The following is an 18,748-nucleotide window of genomic DNA, read 5'->3' as shown; positions in this document are numbered from 1 at the left end:
TCAGCGAGTGGGGGAGGGGAGGTGGTGATCTTAGTTTTAACAAGCCCTCTAGGTGATTCTGAAGCATGCTGAATTTTGAGAACATTGCTTTAGAATTAGGTTGAGTTCCTCTGCCCTCTGCTTTATGGCTCCTGGGGGAGAAGGACCATCAGGTGAATTTCTGCAGACAGGAACCACAGTGCCTGCCCCTCCCCTTATCGCCCGTGGATCAGGCTGGAGAGAGACAGAGACTGCAATACTTGCGTGTGGAAGAGCTGGGGTGGGCTGGGAGATGGGTGTGAGTTTGAGTGTGCATCCGTGGTTGTGTGCTTCCGGGGAGGGTCTCACTCATTCTCAGAACACCCCCGGCCGTCCCGGCTCGGTGTCTGCCTCCTTTTCACTTTGGGTGGTATAGAGACTCCAGGACACAGCATTAGCTGGGGCTGTGGGCAATGATGGGAAACAGAAGAGGGAGCATGGCCTGATTAGAGCGGGCTCAGAGAGGGCTGAGGGGATAACTGAGGCAAAAGGAAAGTGAATGGTGGGGATCATTCACTTGAGCTCAGAGGGTTGCACAGGGAAAGGATATAAAGGGCGGATGGGCTCATTACTCAGCGGGGCTTCCACCCCAGCCAGCAAGAGCTCAGCCACGAGGAAACCTTTGGGGGTGCCAAACTGCAAACCAATAGGGCAGGAAGACACCCCCTCCCCCAGGATCACAGACAGATCTCCTGACACAGGGGTCCAGTTTTGTCAGCTGGGGACTGCTGGTTCATCTGCCTACATACTTCAGGGCCGATCTCAAAAGTGTCTACCCCTGTAAATCTTGGAATTGCCATGTATTGAGGGAGGGTTGCTTTACTTCTTGCTGACCAGGGCTTTAGGAAGCCATACCCCATGTTTCCCATTCTGGAGGTAAAGGGCTGCTTGATTTTACTCTGATGCATAATGCATGCTGCCCACGAAGAAAATACATCATTTATGTTTTCATGGGGGAGGCAGACTGTATTTTCCTTGAGGAAAAATTCCAACAAGGGTCATAGTTGAACTAGAGTCAGAGGGCGCCCCGCCCTGCCGGCTGCCTGGATTTGGCTGGTTCGTCCACCTGGGTGCAGCTTGAGGGACGGTGACAGCCAGCTGAAAGCTATTTATAACTGTCGCTGCCATCTCCGGAAGGGTCAGCGCTGCCTGCGTAAACACACTTCTACACTTCTATCATCTCCAGTTTCCTTTCACAGTTGTTGACCCGAGTGGGTCTAACCCTCAGGAGACATCGGCGAGCTCAAAGTTTTAAGCTGACAGCCAGGGACACGCTCCGTTTCTGTTGTGGGCTTTTCATCATGAGGACGTTTGGAGTCCCAGATTGTTAACATTCGGAGCCGCCTTCGAGGTCCTGCCACCCAACTCCGTCCTCAGTGTCGACCTCTCTCTCCAACAACCTGAACGTTGCGATGACAGACAGCTGATAGATTTTGCAAGGCAGCTCAGCTCCATGGCCAGGCAGCTGTCATCCCTCACTGGGGAGCCTTCTGGCCCCTGGGTTGGGGCCTGCCTTCCTCCCCTCCTCACCGTGGGTCCACCACTGAGGACCGATGTTCCCTGGGCCAGCAGATGCAGTGTTTAAGGACAACTTCCTCATCCTTCCTGAATCACCTACTCTAGGCTAAACGCCTGTTGGGTTCTTTGTTCCCCAGGACACATGATGTCCCAAACTGCACTGGCCTAGCTGGCCTTTCCTGAGTCTCTCACATTGATCAAGAACATTCTCGAGATGTGGTGTGGTAGCCAGAAAGAACCACGGGACCCTCATCCGAGAGCGTGGTTTGGTGGAAATGTGATGGGTCTTCTCCTGTGCCTGGGATATTGTTGACTGTTTACCGGGGTGCAATCCTCATGCCCTAGTTCCCACCAGACACTGGGCCACCACACATCCAGTGGTCTCATTTGTCCCTTCAGGAAATACTTCTCATTTGGGTTTTTTTTTTTTTTTTTTTTTCTGCCCTGATGAATGTGACTTCAGAAATTTTATCTTGTGGACCTATGCATAGGGCTTTTTCAAGTCTAGCTTATTTTGAATATCGATTTTTGTCATCTTTCAAATGAGAAGTGTTAGCATGATGGTTAGGAGTGTGGGCTCTAGAGTCTGTGCCTGGGTTCAAGTCCTGCTTTGCTATTTGCCAGCTGCGTGATGTGGGGCAAGTGACACGGCATCCCTGTGTCTTCCTTTTCTCATTCATACAGTGGGTATGGCTGTCTGCCTCCCTGTGTTGTCAAGGCTATATTACATGTTATAACACTATTTAGGACATGGTTTGGCATACAGGAAGCACCCAGTGGAAAGAAACTATTTTATTTTATGACTATTACTAGAGTCACTTACCCTACTTTGAGCTAAAACCCAAGCAGTAGCATTCCCATTTAGCGAACATTTCCTCCTTTGGTACACGAGGATTTGTTTACCTTTTTCAGTTATTGTTGCTGAAAACTAGTCCTGCTCTCTATATACCCTTGTTCTCTGCAGACTCATAAACATTTGGAAAAAGAAACAATGTCATTTGGCCTGACTTACACTTAGAGACACATGCCGGTTCTTGTCCCTCTTGGCAGGAGGCCCATAAAGCACTGCTTTAACTGCGCAGTTTCAGAAAGAGGAGGGGATTGTGGTAAAATATATTCATTTAATCTGCTCTCTTCTCTTGTTTGAAAATGTGGAAGGAAACTGCCTGCATTGGGTTTCTAGGTCCCTGTGGTGGCATGGACGCTCCTTGGAGGTCTTGGGGCGATGGCTCCGATGCCAAATTTGCCAGCTCTGGTTCCAGATGGGGCTGTTCCGGGAGGCATGCTGGAATTTGATGGGAGCTGCAGTTCCTGGTTCCTAAATCTTCCCTGCAGACAATCACAAATAAGGATCTCTGAATCCTTGGTCCTCTGCCCCCATCTTACCTCATCCCCAGGAAGGGAGGAAGATGCCTTGCTTTTGCATATTCTTGAATATTCTACACTGGTTAGTGCTATTCGGGTATAGGGCTCTCTCTCCATCTACTGGATGGGAAGCCCTGCGACATGCTGGTCTGATTTTTGGATCCTCTCCAACACGGTAGGTGCCCCACATGGTCAAGTGGTAAGAGCCCGGCTGGTGGAAGCAGATCCACCAGGGTTGACTCTCGGCGCCACCCTTCCCTGGCAGTGTGCTCTTGGGGAGATTACTGAAACTCTCTGAACCTCCATTTCTTTTCCATCAAATGAAGATGTTGTTTGTTATTGTCCCCACTGTGATAATGTATGGAAAATACCTAACAGTGTCAAACATGTGGGAAGTGCTCAGTAAAGGACTGTCCTTGTTTTGGTTGCTGTGAATACGGGCAAGAGGGGAGCCTGGGTCACGTCGAAATTGCATAGACCAAAATAAGAAGAGACTAGAAGTGGGGGGGAAATGGGAATTTTAGAGCAATACTCCTGGAGAGCCATCCTTGGTTGGCTGTATTGTGACAGCATCCCTTCCCGTCTCCACCCCCATCTTAATGTGATCACAAATCTTTGTATCATTTGTGCAGACCGCCTTGGTCCCCAGATCCTCACGGGTGCTTTCCAGATGGCCTCCTGATTTCCTCCAGTTTCCTCCCTTCCATCCATGTAGATCAGTATCAGACCCTGATCCACTTCTGACACCCAAGTCAGAGCCAAGCACAAGTCTCATAGTGGGTTCTGGATGTATCTCCTTACTAGACTTCTGTCCACTGCTTTCTTTATGGTCACCTTTCGAGGTCACCACTGTCAGCTCTGAATCCCATATCGCCCCACCCCACCCCCTTGCTACTGACCACTGACCCTGTCTGAGAGTCAGGTTCGGAATCAATCCTCAACTCCATAATGGGCAACGGGGGGTGTAGTGCCTTGCTCTACCCCCATCTTTCATTCCTTGGCCCTCCAGTTGCTCTGTTAGAAACCTGCTATCAGCCAGTCCTTTCCCAAACGGGAACTGTGACCTTCTAAATTTGGCAAAGTGAATATGGCAAAGAAGCCTGAACCAGAGACCCACATACATCACCGTAGTTTCAGTTGTGTGTGACAAAGACCAGGACACCAGTTGTCTTGGCCTGTCATCAAAGATTTAGAAGGAAGCCACTTTCAACTTAGTGTGAAGGCATACAAATATTGTCCAAAGAACAAGAGCCCCCTGAGTAATTAGAGATCACCCCCTAACTACAAGTTACAAACGAGAGGCTTGTAATGCCTGCTCAGAGGGCTTCTGAATTCTGTGGGAAGGTGGGCCAAGTGAACAAAATGGGTCTCATAGTCAGTTTGGGTATGCCTAGGCTCTCTGAATTATGTGTGGCATAGGACTGGGATTGCAGGGATTTTGTAGTGATTTATTTTGAAACTGTGTGTCTCATCTTCTGAGAAACTTACCACACAGTTGGCTGGAAAGTGCCCCATCAGAGCCAGACACCTGAGAACTATTATGAAATGGGATTGGCTATGGGCTTAAAGGCTGGACTCCCCAGAAACGATCACAGATGACTCTTCAGAGAAGGAGAAGGCTACAGTCTGAAGTCAGCCCGTGGAAGGACCTGGATTCCCCTGCAGCCTGTGCCAGAGGCCATGCCACTTGATCAAGGGTGCTCTGACTCTGAAGTCACATCAAGAAGAATGGCTTGTCTTTGAGGATAAGGGGCAGAGAGCCAAAGGCTAACTGGACACAAAGGTCCCTCTGTCCTCCCACCCCATTCTGTAGAGGGAAGGTCAGGATCAGGGTGGTAGTGGAGTTCTGCCCTCTGAGACTTGCAAGAGACACCCAAGACAGCCTTTTGATCAGTTCCTCTGGGTCACCTCTGAGCTCTGGTCACCTTGGAAATGGGGACAAAGGATGTTCAATTGTGCCGTCTGTAATGAGACCTTCATGGCATCTGTGTAGTGAGATGAAGCTTGGTACATGCCGGCTGTGCTGGGCCAGACGTATGCAGAAGGTGGGCGGTTTGACAGGGGCAAGTGGGCCGTGGGCAGTGGGATGCTGTGGTCGCCGCCAAGCCCTGACAGTGCTCAGTGAGCACAGATGGAGGGCTGCTCGGTTTCCACAAAGAGCACACTGTCTGCTGGCCAGCAAAGGGGGAACCGTGTGTGAGGTGAGAATTTGCTCTCCTTGTGAGCAAAGGGCAGTGTCCATGTCCGTGCCCAGTGGAAAGATCTGTGCTGAGCTCCGATGAGGGTAGCCGTGTGCCTACCCGTAGCCCCTGCTCCGGGACTAAGACCTCTTCTGAGTGGACCTCAGGTGCTATGTGCTCCGGCGCTCCACGATGACTGATGAGATCGGGAATGTACGTGCCTAACAAGAGGGACATAATAGCCAGTGCGGACTGAGGTCTCTCCACGTGGGAGGCCGTGCTGAGTCCCTGACATGGGAGATCTCCTCAATTAGTCTCACAGAATGTAAGCTAGGTGCTACTGTTATCCCCCATTTATAGGGGAGAGAACCGGAGCCCAAAAGGGTTTGCACGTAAGTAAGTGAGTGAGGGGCTGGGCCCAATTTTTGCCCAGGCCTCACCGCCTGGCTTCAGGGCTCTCTCCCCTCACGGTGAGGCTGCTTCCCTCAGGAAGGAGGATCTCTGTCTCTGAGGTGGCATGGCCCCAAGCTAATGACACCCCGCTTGAAACAGCACAGGATGGCATTTCCTTGGCTACGACTTGTCACGTGATCTGCATGCTGGTGTCTGTCCTCTGTGAGGGTGGGGCAGAGAGAATCAGGCGGGGCAGGCACCAGTGCCCTCTGCTGTGTTAGAAGGGCAAGCATTTGCGCTGATTCCATCGGTTCCCTAATAGAAACAACCCTACTGCACAAATGCTCAGACACGCTGGTGTTCGTGGAAGAAATTCACCTAGAAATAGAGTGGCTGTGTTGGTGGGCGCATACACTCAACCCATCCACACCTCTCGCGAGGGTTTCCATCTTGCTTCTCCACACACAGGCCAGCTTTTACTTTTGGCCAATTTGACTGATCTCCTAGTAATTTTGACTACTACTGCCCTAATTGTAAATCAGTGTGTATTTTTCATACATTTCTTGACCAGTTTATTTTGTCTTCTGAGAATTAACTGTGTATTACCCTTGTCCCTTTTCTACTTAAAAAAATGTGATTTCTAGGTGTCCATTAATTATATGTGACATCTGTCCACCCCCCCCACCCCAGGCCTCTGCTGATGTTTAACTCTATTTATGGGTATTGTTTTGTTTTGTTTGGTCATATTGATCTTCTTAATGTTTAAACTCAGATCTGACCATCTTTTTCTTTCTGATTTGGGGGATTTGTGTATTGGCTTTTTGCTTGGGTTTTGTGTTTGTCCTTCCACTCTAAGGTATAAAAACAATCTCTTATATTTTCTTTCAATTCTTTATATAGTGTTTATGTTTAGCACCTTCCTTTATCTGGCATTTATTTTTGTCTAAGATGGGATACTAGTGTTCTTATATCTTATTAAAATAACATCCCATCAGCTCCACCTGAATTGTCCACATGTTAGTGAGATGCCTTTTTTATTACCTACTAAATGCCTGTATATATTTATCGTTATTTTTTTCCCATTGAAAGAATGTTCTGTTCTGGCATCATTTCTAAACTGTTGTAAAGATGATAGCTTTATAAACATGTCAATAACTTATAAATCAAACCCCTACATATTATCCATTTGCCAAAAGTGTCTTGCCCATTCTCAAGCATTTTTTTCTTCAAAATGAACTTTGAAAATCAGCTTGGCGCCTTTCATTAACAATCTTATTAAATCAAGACTGGGATTGCACTGAATGTATGGACTGCCCTGGGAAGGTCTGCCATTTTTATGATTTTTATGATATGCCTCTCCATCTAGGAGCATGGTATTCAGGTCTATTTTTGTGACCTTGAGTAAAGTCTTATAGTTGTCCTCATGCAGGTATTATTACACAGGCCTTGTGAGATTTAATCTTAGGTATTTTATGGGTTTTGTGGCTATTGCAAGTAGGTACTTTCCCTTCATTATATTTTTTTAAATAGGTTATGATTATCATTAAGAGATGGCTCCATCACTGGAGGGATCAAACAGAGGTTGGCCAAGCACATAGGGACTGTAGAGGGCATTCACCACCAGGGACACACGGTGATCTACAAGGTTTCTCCCTGTTTTGAGAATAAGTGTGTCTATGAATTCTCAAAATGAGGACTTGATTTTGGATGACCTATAATTTTCTGGGAGGAATATCTACTTTCTCAGTTTCCCTTCTTGTTCCCTTAACCTTGGATTATTGTCTATAGAACCCAGATCTTTCCTGTATACGTGGAGAGGGACAGCACAAGTTTCTTTAGGAACTGAAAGGGACAGTGGCTGGAAGGTCCTTCAGTATATTCCCAAGGAAAATTGAATGAATAATCCATGCTTCTAGGGGTGCATCTCGACCAGCCTTGTCAGTTAGTGGAGCTGTTGTAGAGGTGCCCACCTCCACTGGAGACTTTGAACTCCTCAGGGCAGGTATCTGTGAATTTATGAACAGCATAATCTTATATACAGGGCATAGCACATTGTGGTCTCCTTAAATGTGTCAGATTGATCAGTCATACGTCAATGAAAGATTAGGCTCAGAGAATGTAAGTGACCTGCCTAAGGTCACACTGTGGCAAAGCTGGCCCTCAGCCCTGATCTTCTCTATGTGCTACTTTCACGACTTCACAAGGCCTCTGAGCCTCATTTCAGGGCTAGGAAAGAGGTCTGGAAGTCCGTATCTTTAGGATGACATGACCTGTAGCTTTCCTTGACTTGAAGCGTTCCCAAGGAATCTGTAGGAGGGAGTCATGTCAAAGCTTCCCTCTTTCTGGCCTCACCTCTGACCATGAATAGAAGTTTAGTCTTGTGTCCCTCCCCCCACATAGGCAGTGGCAGGGGACAATCCTACTCAGATGAGCTGTCTCTCTAGGTCCAGGGAGCTCAGCTATCCTCCCTGAGGGCTTCTGCAGCCTTGTAGCAACTAGATACTTGGGCTCCAGCTTAGACCAGCTAGAGGCCCTGTCTTGTTTCCCAGAAAGTGAAATCCACCCCCTCTCTCTCAGACAATTAGCTCCGTTGAAGCAGGAGAAACAAGGAGTACTTTCTACCAACATTGGTGTTTGGTGAAATGTATAACACTGGGTTCTCTGATGCTCCCGAAATCCCTCTCAGCAGGGTCCCTCCTTGTTTTGACTAATCATTTCTTCTTATTAGTAACTGTTATGATTAGGAGAATTGCCTGAGTACAGGCCCAGTGTTTCCAAGACCCTAATGAGCAACACGTGCAGACTTGCTCAGCGCAATGCTGGAACCACCGTGGCTCTGTGTCTCCAGGGAAGCCCCCGAAACGCTTCGGGAACAAGAGCTTCCTGGCACCCTGAGAGACCCATCCCCCACCCCAGCACCCGGCTTCATGGGCATCCGTCCTACACCTTATGCCCTCAGGTGCCCCCGCCCGGGGTAAAAGAGTTGCTAAGGATGAGCTTTGGACTGGCCGGGCCTGTCTTCAAGTCTTGGTTCCACCACTCACCAGCCACGTGACTTGGGCAAGCTCCTTAATGTCTCCGAGCAGCAGTTTCCTCAGGTGTAAAATGGGGGTAATAGTTTCTACCTCATCAAATGTTGGGAAGATGGGATTTTATCAAAGAACATACCCAAATACCTAAGATCATACTTTGCCTACAGGGTCTGTTATTAAAACAAAACTCGGAATTCCATACAGAGCACCACCAAATGGAAACCAAATCTCTGCTCTTTCAGAGGCCCTTGCAGAAATCTGCTCTAGGAAACCAGCCGCCATTAATCACTCACTTAGAGGTACGATGCGAGTGAGTTCCACCAATCAGTGTCTTGTTCTGATGTCTGTGCAGATGGCACAGGTGTCTGTCCACAGGAAGACTATGTCTCTGGGTTTATTTGAAACTGGTTCCAAAGGTGGCATGAAATTGTCTCTGAGAATATCAGGATCCAGAGGTGTTTGGAAAAGAGAAGCAATGATTTCCCCAGGTTTCATCAACCTCCCCTCCTTACCCCAGAAGGACAGCCTACATTTTGAGGGAACAACCAGGGTGCCTGCCCCACCCCTCAGCTTTCTAGCCCTGCTGCCTCAAGCCTCCAGCATGACTGCCTCTTTGGAAGGGACACCTCAGAACTTTACACACTACTATCTTCATAGTAAGCAAATGGTGTTCCAAATGGCTGGAACTCTCACTCACAAACTATAGACAGTCCTTGGTCTGCCTTTCTGTAAGGATCCCAAGCCTCTCTTAGCTGTTACTATTGATTAGAGGATACCTCACTAATCCATTTCGATGCCCCCACTTTGCACCAGGTCTCTGATAAATTATTTGTGGTTTTCTGATACGGCCTCGAACAGCTACCCCACATCCCCCAGTGAGAAGAGCTGACAACTCCTGCTGCCACTGACTCCTGTTACTGTGGTGCCTGACATAGAGTCTTAGGAATGCCCCACTGCCATCCAGGGTGCCTCTGTGAAGGGGACTGGGAGCCTGCAGGCATATGCCCCTCTCCAAGGTTCTGAACCAGCATGAAGCACCCCATTACAACCTTTTCCTCTAGGACAGTGCTCATTCTTGTCCAGTCTCTCCCAGGAATTCTACACCTCGTGCAAGAACAATGGCGGGGGGGGGTGGGAGGTTGGGGTACCAGGTGGTGGGTATTATAGAGGGCACGGCTTGCATGGAGCACTTGGGTGTGGTGAAAAAATAATGAATAATGTTTTTCTGAAAATAAATAAATTGGAAAAAAAAAGGAAAAAAAAAGAACAATGGAAGAGGAATTGGTGTCTCAGGAGGGAAAGAGAGAGAGAGAGAGAGAGAGACAGCTGAACTTTGCCTGGGAAGTATCATAGTCACACATGGCGCTTAAAGAATATAGGGTTTTTTTTGTGTGTTTGTTTGGTATTGTTTTCCAACAACAAGTTACCAAAGAAAGAACCACAACTGATCATGAAACTGACTTCATGTTTATTCAATAATTCTACCATTTTTCTGCAAAATGTCTCTCGTTTGGCTTACGTTACCTTCCAACTCATCCTGCGTTCAGCCCTGTGTGCTATATTAAGGGCAAAGGTATAACAACCAGCCTGACCTAGTTTTCTGCACATTTTGCCTCCATACAAGACCTCACCATACATCTACAGCCCCATTTCCAGCTCCATCTCTGTCCTTGACTCCTGTCTATCTTTCCATAAAATCTCAAAGGATTTCACCCTTTCTCTAAGAAGCCTCCCAATTATTCAGACATGGTTCCTTATGTAACTATGTCATGGTGAGAAGTAAGTAAAGAATTGTCCCAATAGTACTGCCATTTTTGATAACCAGTCTGGGACTACCTGGGCCCTCACACCATACCTTTTACACCATCCTTTTCCCAACATCATTTTCCAATCTCCTTCTTTGTTGCTTCTTAACCCTTAGCCCACATAAAGTATCCAATCAGTTTCCCAAACTATCATCTTGACTCTTCTCAGTCACAAGAACATTTCTCTACATTCTTTTGACTTATAAAATTTAAAAGTCTTGAGTATCAACTTTCCTTCTTGGTTCCTTCCCAGACTCTATCTCAACCCTTTCTCCTAAAGGAAGATTGAGTAGAGGACATAGTTTGCTGTGGGAGTAAAAGAGGGCCTTCCCTGCGCACAGGGTAAGGGAGAACAAGGAAGCCCAGATACCATGTCAAAGCCAGACTACTTCTTGGGTGGTCAGGGAGCAGATATAGAGATGCACAAAGAGGTTAAAAAGAGCAGGACCCATTCTGGAGATAAAGCCCCATGTCCAAGATTGGGGTTCTCCCCCTTCCTGGATGTGCTTGCAGGTGTTGGGGGACCAAAAGTATATACACTGGAGCACATAGCCTCCAAGGTGTTCTCCTCCTATAGCTCCAACCTGTAGACAAGACGCTCAGACACCATCCCTGAGTATTTGTTCCACGTTGATCTAACCTTTTCTCAGAGGTTATTCAACCTTTTATTCTCAACCTTTTATTCATCTGTAACTCTTTGTGTTTGCATTACTTACATTGATCCTTACCTGTATGTGTCCACAGTTCCCAGTACACCATGGGTAGGGTGTTCACCTCCCTAGAAGCATCTGGGTTTCCCAGCATCATGGGCTGTAACTGCCATATCTTCATGGCTTTCACAGGGCCCAGCACAGTTCTAGACATGCGGTCTCTGTTCAAGGAATGAGGGCCTGCATAAGATCAGTCTTAACTGGATGAGCAGTTTGGGGTTCCAAATCACCTAATAATGACAATACTTTTAATAATAGAAGATGATATTTATGGAGGTCTTCTGTGTACCTGTCACACAGCTAAACTCTTTGGGTATAATATCTCATTACATCCTCAAAACTACCACTTTTTTCAGATGAAGCTATTAAGACTTAGAAGATTGTCTTCTCAAGGTTCACCAACAAGAGAATATTTGTGAATTTGGTTGCTGTGAACATCAAGGGCATTCACTGGTTAGTTACAAGGAGCTATGAATCCCTGGGAGCCTCTAAAAAATCATGTGTGTTCAAGCATTTGTCCATTTTTCTGGGAAAATCTTCATTGCTTTCATCAGATTCTTCAAGGGGTTGTGCACACAATGTGGAAAAGACCATCTCTGGCTAGACACAGAGCAACATGATCCCAGCCTGCACATGGGGGCTTTACCACATCACCATTGTCATCTACCAGGTCCCCATGGGAAGGGATGCAAGGCTGTAGACCCTGGCTGTGGCAATATACAGCTGCCTGCACCCTGCCTGGTTGGCACCTTGAACCAGGCTGAAGTTCACATCTAAATTCCGAGACCAGGAAACAGGCCTTATTAAGATTCCTGAAAAAGGAATTGGCTTTCAGGGCTTACCTATCTTCAGCAGATTTTCCCTTTGATTACTCAGGAGTGCTCTTATTTCCAGCTTAATGCCTACAAATACACTCACCCACTCTCTCCCACCCACCCTGTCTTTCCATTCTTCTAAAAAAAAAAAAAAATCATCTGGCCTAAATCACATTAAGAAGCAGGAGATTCTCTCTCAATATGGCAACACTTGGGCCAATCCTGTGTCTCCGGAAGGATGTTTTCTGTTTAACTCTTTGGTGTCCCAATACCAACTGTACTCATGCAGGCTTAGCCAACCTCTCAGGCACATTCTGGAAGATACAGAGCCCCAACCTCATAACCCAGGACCTACCATGCCCCTCCCACTTCAACCAGCTCAGTGGTTTTCCCATCTTTTAAAAGGACTGAGTCTCTTTAGCCCTTTTCATAGGAAGCTTTCATCAGTAGTAACCGTGGCAACAGATCAGAGAAGCTTCAAAAAGCCTGTCTGTATGTAATTAAGAAAAACGAGGACATGGACGCAAGAGCAGGGAGCTTAGACAAGGAGACTGTGGCTCCCAGCCTTGCCACTGCATGCACTGAGGGCTTTTGCTGACGGAGATGACAGATTTTCTTCTCCCTCTGACTTCTCTCTCTACTCCCCCTTTTTTTAGCATTTTTGTGTGGTTGTCTCATTTGGCCTCATTCCTGGGGATGTTGCTGGGAGCTCTGGTGCTGGACAAATGCTCCCTGCAGGGGTAAGGCCTCAAACCCAGGGAGTGCAGTTTGGATGGGGAAGGGTGGCCCAGCACCTCCCCCTAAGGAGGTTTATTCAAGAGCCGAACCTGCTCTGGTTAGACTCTCCAAGCACAGGAGATAGTGACATGGCTCTTAGCATTAGGCCAATGGAGCAGAGACCAGGGACCATTGGTGTTTTAGGCACCCAGACACTGGACCCTAGCTTGCTCTGCCTGGAGCCGACCTCCTGAGAAAGGGAGCAGGGGCTAAGCATTGTTAGGAGGCAATCTTAACCAATTTTATCTCAGAGCCCTTATTCTTACCTGAGTTATCTCACTTATCTCAAGGTTTCTGTTCAGCTTTTTCCTAACCCCTGAGCGCCCAGAACCACACTGGCATATTTGTTAAAGGAATGAACAAGTGAGGAATAGGATCACAGCCAGTGTTGGGCCACCTGCACTGTGAGCCTAGGCACTGTGCTGGGCTCAGAGATAACAAGACACACCTCTACGGTTGCAGACACACAGCAAGACATATTGGGTTCTCCCAGTGCTCTTCAAAAGGAAAAGATTCACTATATGCCATTCTGGACTCAATAACTGTGGGACTTATAGGCCCCCATTCACACCCCCTTCTCTGGAATGCAGCCGCTAATGAGAAGGGGACCCTAGTTGCTTTATATGAAGGCTATTTCTAAGTAAATAGGAAAATAACCTTCCTGGAAATGCACTGATTTTCTTCCTAAGTGGGGAGCAGATACGGGATAGCACTGACTGGGGTTTTCCCAGCTGCTAGGGACTCCACTGGATTAAGGGACAGGGAAAGCCTCTCCCAGCCAGCTCCTCCCTTGCTGCCTTTATCTCACTAAAGCTTCCAGCACTCAGGACCACAAGCAGGGGTCCTCACTGCTACCAGATCTGTATCCTCCCCCTGCCCCACAGCAGGGCCTCTCAGACTGGAGTAGAATGCACACAGGTGATCCCCCAGGCAGTACAGGTCCCTGCGCCACCGCCCAAGACTGCCCTCCAGTGAGAACCTTACCACGTCCCAACGACACAATAAGACAATGGTGTTAGCGGATTCGCCCCGCGCCCGGCAGAGAGCGAGCCCTCAATGAACATACCTATCATGAGTATGAGAGATGGTGGCCTGTGGCAGAGGCTGGGCTCTCTGCGGAGCCCGGGAGCGGTGGCGCGGACCACTGGGAGCTTGAGGTCCGAATCTCATCAGTCTGAGCAAACAGACGTGTCCAAGCCAGGCACTGGCCAGTATGCACGTGAATGAATAGTGCAGCGTGGGGTGGAGCCGGCCGACCCAGTAAGACCCCGCCCACCGCCGCGCCCACCACCCTCCCTGCCCAGTTGCGCGCTGATTCCAGAGAGGTGATGGATGTTTATCCCTGGGCAGATGGGTGGGGTATTCTCGAACGCTATTTTCAAGACTCCAGTAGAAATGCTTCATGAATCCTGCCCTGTCACAAGCGTGCAGGAATGTTGGGCTTTAGCTCAGGTCTAATGGGCTTTATATAGTACAGTACTGATTTTCTTTCACATTTTAATAGAATCCGATTTAATATTTGCTTTCTGCTCTAGCTGCTTGCTGTTGACTGATTCAACACAGAATCCTTCCCTGGTGCCCCCCGACCTTGTTGTTATTCCCTCATTTTGTTTGTTGGCATTTGATTCCTGTCTTCAGCATGAACCATTTTACACATGTCTTCGTTCAGCTGGCGACAGTCACGTGCATGAATTCTGAATGCATTACTATCCAGGGCGGCTGCTCCAGCAGACCCACCATTCAGAAGGGGGGCTTCTGGGTAGGATTCGTTTTCACCGTGATATGCATCGTGGTGCATCGAGGATAGGCAGCGCTCAGCTGCGGAGGGGCTGTGATCTGTTCTGTTTTTGGGCAGATTCTCTGACTTCATCAAATGTCCAGCATTGTGGCCAGTAATTCAGAAATAGGTTGCCTTTCCACCAAGGACCAGGCTTTCCAGAATTTCATATTTAACAAGGCTTTTCCACCTTTGCCACGGGATAAAGGGGAGCCCTAGACAGAGCTGTCCAGAGGGAAAGAGCTGCTCTCCTTGACTCCCAGTGAGCCTGGCTGGTTTGTAGGAGAGAGAGTGTGTTCAAATCTCCTGTTATCCAGAAATAGATCTGACCATCAACCTTTGGAGTACCATACCAGTGGAAGGCCAGACCGGAAGACGGCTTTTTTCTTAGTAGGGAAAGATAGCTGGTTTCATTAGTAGGCAGCACAGGGCTGTCATGGAGCTTCTGAGCTATGGAGTCAGGGGGACATGGGTCTGCATACTGACTTCAGTTCTTATAGACCACGTGATCTATAGCCAGCTTTAGTTTCCCTTTCTATACAATTGAATTAATCATTGTATCTTCCCATGTAAATGTGTATAAAGCAGCCAGTAGAGTATCTGGAACAAACCCCTATGCTCTTCTTATGTTGTGGGATCAAAAACGGTGGCTTGTATGAAGCTCCCACCCAACTTTGCGTCTTGTCTTCAAGCACCAAAGCTGGGCGCTGTGAATATTCATCTGTGCAGGTGGTCCAGCAGCCTGTCCTCCAGAGAAACAGCCCCAGATGTATACACCACACAGACCCCAAGTTGTGTGGGGTTTTGTGCAGGATGCCTGTTGGATCTGTGCAGGATCTCTTTGGGCTTTTGATGGGCCACTTGTGTCCCTCAACTCTTGAATTCTACAGGAATCCAGTAAGTGTCTAATATACGTACATATTATATACTATAGTATACTATATTATAATATACTATACATACTATGCACTCAGGTTGGCTAGGGGAAGTGGCATAGTCCTGAGAACAAAAGCGCCTGAAACCAGGTCCTTGCATCTCCTCTCCTTTGGCACACATGACTGAAAGAAGTTGTCCCAGGGGAGTTTGGGGCAGGTTGTCATCTCTGTCCACCACATTTTCTTGGGATGGCTTGGAGTGTGGAAATTTGGGACTGAGGGGCAGGAGACGATGGGTGCAAGACGATGGTGTGGTGGGAACACACCAAAGACAGAGAGAGGCTGGAGGAGGAGGCTTCTGTCCAACCTCACTGGGCCTCTCTTTGTCTCCTACAGGTGTCCCGTCAGGTCCCCGCAATGTCATCTCCATCGTCAATGAGACGTCCATCATTCTGGAGTGGCACCCGCCCAGGGAGACAGGTGGGCGTGATGATGTGACCTACAACATCATCTGTAGGAAGTGCCGCGCGGACCGTCGGAGCTGCTCCCGCTGCGACGACAACGTGGAGTTTGTGCCCCGGCAGCTGGGCCTGACCGAGTGCCGAGTCTCCATCAGCAGCCTATGGGCCCACACCCCTTACACCTTCGACATCCAGGCCGTCAACGGAGTGTCCAGCAAGAGCCCCTTCCCCCCACAGCATGTCTCCGTCAACATCACCACGAACCAAGCTGGTAAGTCTGAAGGCATCTGTGCTCCTTCTGTCTGTCTGTGTGGCTGGCTCCCTGTCCCTCTCTCTGAAGGAACAAAGCTGTGGCCACACCCATTCTGCCTTCCGGTCTCCTCACAGGAGAGAAGGGGTCAGGCCACGGGCATTGATGGCCATGGAGGAAACAGGTGTAGTGTTTCACCCCTGAGGGTAAGCTGGATTCTGAGGGATATTCTCGAGCTCAGGACAAAAGCAGAGGTGTCTATCCAAGTCGGAGTAGAACCCAGTACTCTGCATTCAGCTGGGGCTCAACAAATGCCATTGGAAAGATAGATGGACAGACAGATGGGTGGTAGATGGACAGACAGATGGGTGGGGGGCTGGGTAGGTGGATGGGCAGAAGCCCTGCACGGTATTAAGAACCCCAGTGCTACTGTGTCAGAAAACCCAATGAAAGAAACATCTCAGAAATCATGTGATAGAGTTACTTTTCAATTAAACCATGTAATCCAAGAGTGTGTCCTCCTGTGTAGCTTGCCGAGATGAATGCTACACTGAGATAGAGACCTCACATCATTGGCAATAGATCACTGCCGAGAGCCCATACATCCCTGTGGCACGCAGAGCTCAAAACACATTTGCTTCTCTCCTCTTTATTTCTGTATCTTTTACTCTTCTGACCTTTTCTCTTTATTGCTTTTTACACCTCTTGCAACAATCCATTTCTTTTTATATCCATCTAACCAGTCCATTCATGCACTCACTCCCTTCCTTATTACTCCCTCCTTATTAAGGGAGAGTTTGTTAGCCTCTGATGTGTGTGCCAAACTGTGGGTTAGACGCCGTGAAGGATACAGTGAGACCTGGAGACCACGGTTCCTCCCAGAAAACTCATTAACTGCAGAATTTGCAGGACGTAGACACACAATCCAGATCTGCAGCAGGGTGAGTTTGAGGCGTGTGTACCGTGCATGTGCGGTAAATACCAAGAGAGTTAGACAGAAATGAGCAATCTCCCCCCTGGGGTGACGGCGCAAGAATGCAGAGGGAAAGTCTATAGGCAGTGGGGGTCGTGGGCAGTGGACTGTGATCTTATTTGGAATTATGGATTTTTCTCAATCAACAGATGCTAGAAGGACAGCTTGTTAGTGGAATAGCTGGAGCCAAGCACATCCCTTTTCTCTCTCTCTCTCCCTCCCTGTAGCTCCCCCTTCTTAACCTCCTCTTCCCTACTCTGTCCTCGTCTGCTCCTCACCTCCCCATCCTCGGGTTCCTTCTGCCTCTTTCAGTACCAGGCGTCTCTGATGGCAGATGATTCTTGGGTTTAAGCTGTCAGAACTCAGGAGAAAAAAAGGTGTTGTAGGAGAGCGTGGCTGTCCAGATGGCTGCGTTGTTGCCGTGAGCAAGTGTGTGTTCGTGAGTGCGTGTTTGTATGCATGCGTTTGGTCACGTGTTTGCATGCATGCGTGTGCAGTGAGAAAACAGGCATGGAAGTGTGGAAGCCTCCAGCTGGTGACCACAGCCCCAGCACCATGGAGACAAAGGTTGTGACAGTCTGTCTTACCCCAAGAAAAGGCGATGGTAATTTCTGGATCACGTGGAGCATGGAACACGGGCAGCCTTTGTTAGCAGTGTTCCCCTTGGAGAGTTTAAGGCGGAAAACTGGCTGAAATATTTTAGTGTCCCAGCTTCTGGGACTAATAATCCTGCCAGCCTGTCATGTCATGCTGGGCTTGGCTGTCTGCTCTCTCTCTCTAAGAATGTGCGAACAAACCTGCCACTTATAGCGGTTTGCTTTGATTCCTGCCCCTCCCTTTCCTTACCCTGCTATTCCCGAACCTGCCCATCTGCTTATCTTGCCATCTGCACCTTCCCAGGCTGCAGAGACGCCGAGGGATCGGGTCTCCTGCAAGGGGCCCGGCATCGCCAGCATTCAAGATCGTTGTCGTCATCCTCACTCACTTGCTTCTCCAGGAGTGGATTTCTCGTGCCCTTTGTTCCTCTTCTGACAGTCCAGTCCCTTTTCCCTGATTTTGGAGTCCCCGCCCCATCGAAATCTAGTGTGGGATTTCTTTTTGGGAATCTGGAATTCTGGTGTCAGAAAGTTTACGATCTCAGGGTCCTGGGATCGAGTCCCGCATCGGGCTCTCTGCTCAGCAGGGAGCCTGCTTCCTCCTCTCTCTCTCTGCCTGCCTCTCTGCCTACTTGTGGTCTCTCTCTCTGTCAAATAAATAAATAAAATCTTTAAAAAAAAAAAAAAGAAAGAAAGTTTACAATCAACGAGAGAAGGGTGCTTCTTGGTGGCATGTGGTTCTAACGAGACAAATGACAAGGTGACACACGGGTCCTGATTGGTGGGCTGTGGGGCTCTGAGGAGTGTGGTGCTTTCACAATGCTTGGGGGCAGAGCTGTGTGGGAATGCAAACTTTTTAACCATCAGATCATTCCTTTAAAGGAGGAGATCCCCCAAAATAAACACTTGGGCCTGTACTGTCCAAGATAAGTTGAGAAACACAAAGGGAAGTGACACTTTTGGGGGGCAGGCAGGGAGAGGGGAAGAGGGAGAGGGGGAAATCTTAAGCTGGCTCCATGCCCATCGCAGAGCCTGATGCCAGGCTCGATGCCACGACCCTGAGATCATGATCTGAGTCGAAATCAAGAGTCAGATGCTTAACTGACTGAGCCCCCCAGATGCCCCTAAGTGACAAGTTTTATAAGAGGTGAAAGAGAGACTAAGTAGCAGGTATCGTGAAAGCCATATCACTCTGCTACATGA

At 48.4% G+C, this 18,748-nt stretch overlaps 1 protein-coding gene across 1 annotated transcript in view; it reads left to right on the top strand.

Annotated features, from left to right (window-relative positions):
• The window catches only part of EPHB1 (EPH receptor B1), a 285,129-nt gene that overhangs the window by 156,086 nt on the left and 110,295 nt on the right, over positions 1-18,748 (top strand). The window contains exon 4 of the mRNA XM_044252314.1: positions 15,662-15,997. Within this exon, the coding sequence (XP_044108249.1) occupies positions 15,662-15,997 (336 nt within the window). The remainder of the gene's footprint in view (positions 1-15,661; positions 15,998-18,748) is intronic.

The sequence above is a fragment of the Neovison vison genome, chromosome 6 (genome assembly GCF_020171115.1).
Source record: "Neovison vison isolate M4711 chromosome 6, ASM_NN_V1, whole genome shotgun sequence".
Lineage (NCBI taxonomy): Eukaryota > Metazoa > Chordata > Mammalia > Carnivora > Mustelidae > Neogale > Neogale vison.
Note: the sequence above shows the minus strand (reverse complement) of the source record. Positions and strands in the feature narration are given on the sequence as shown.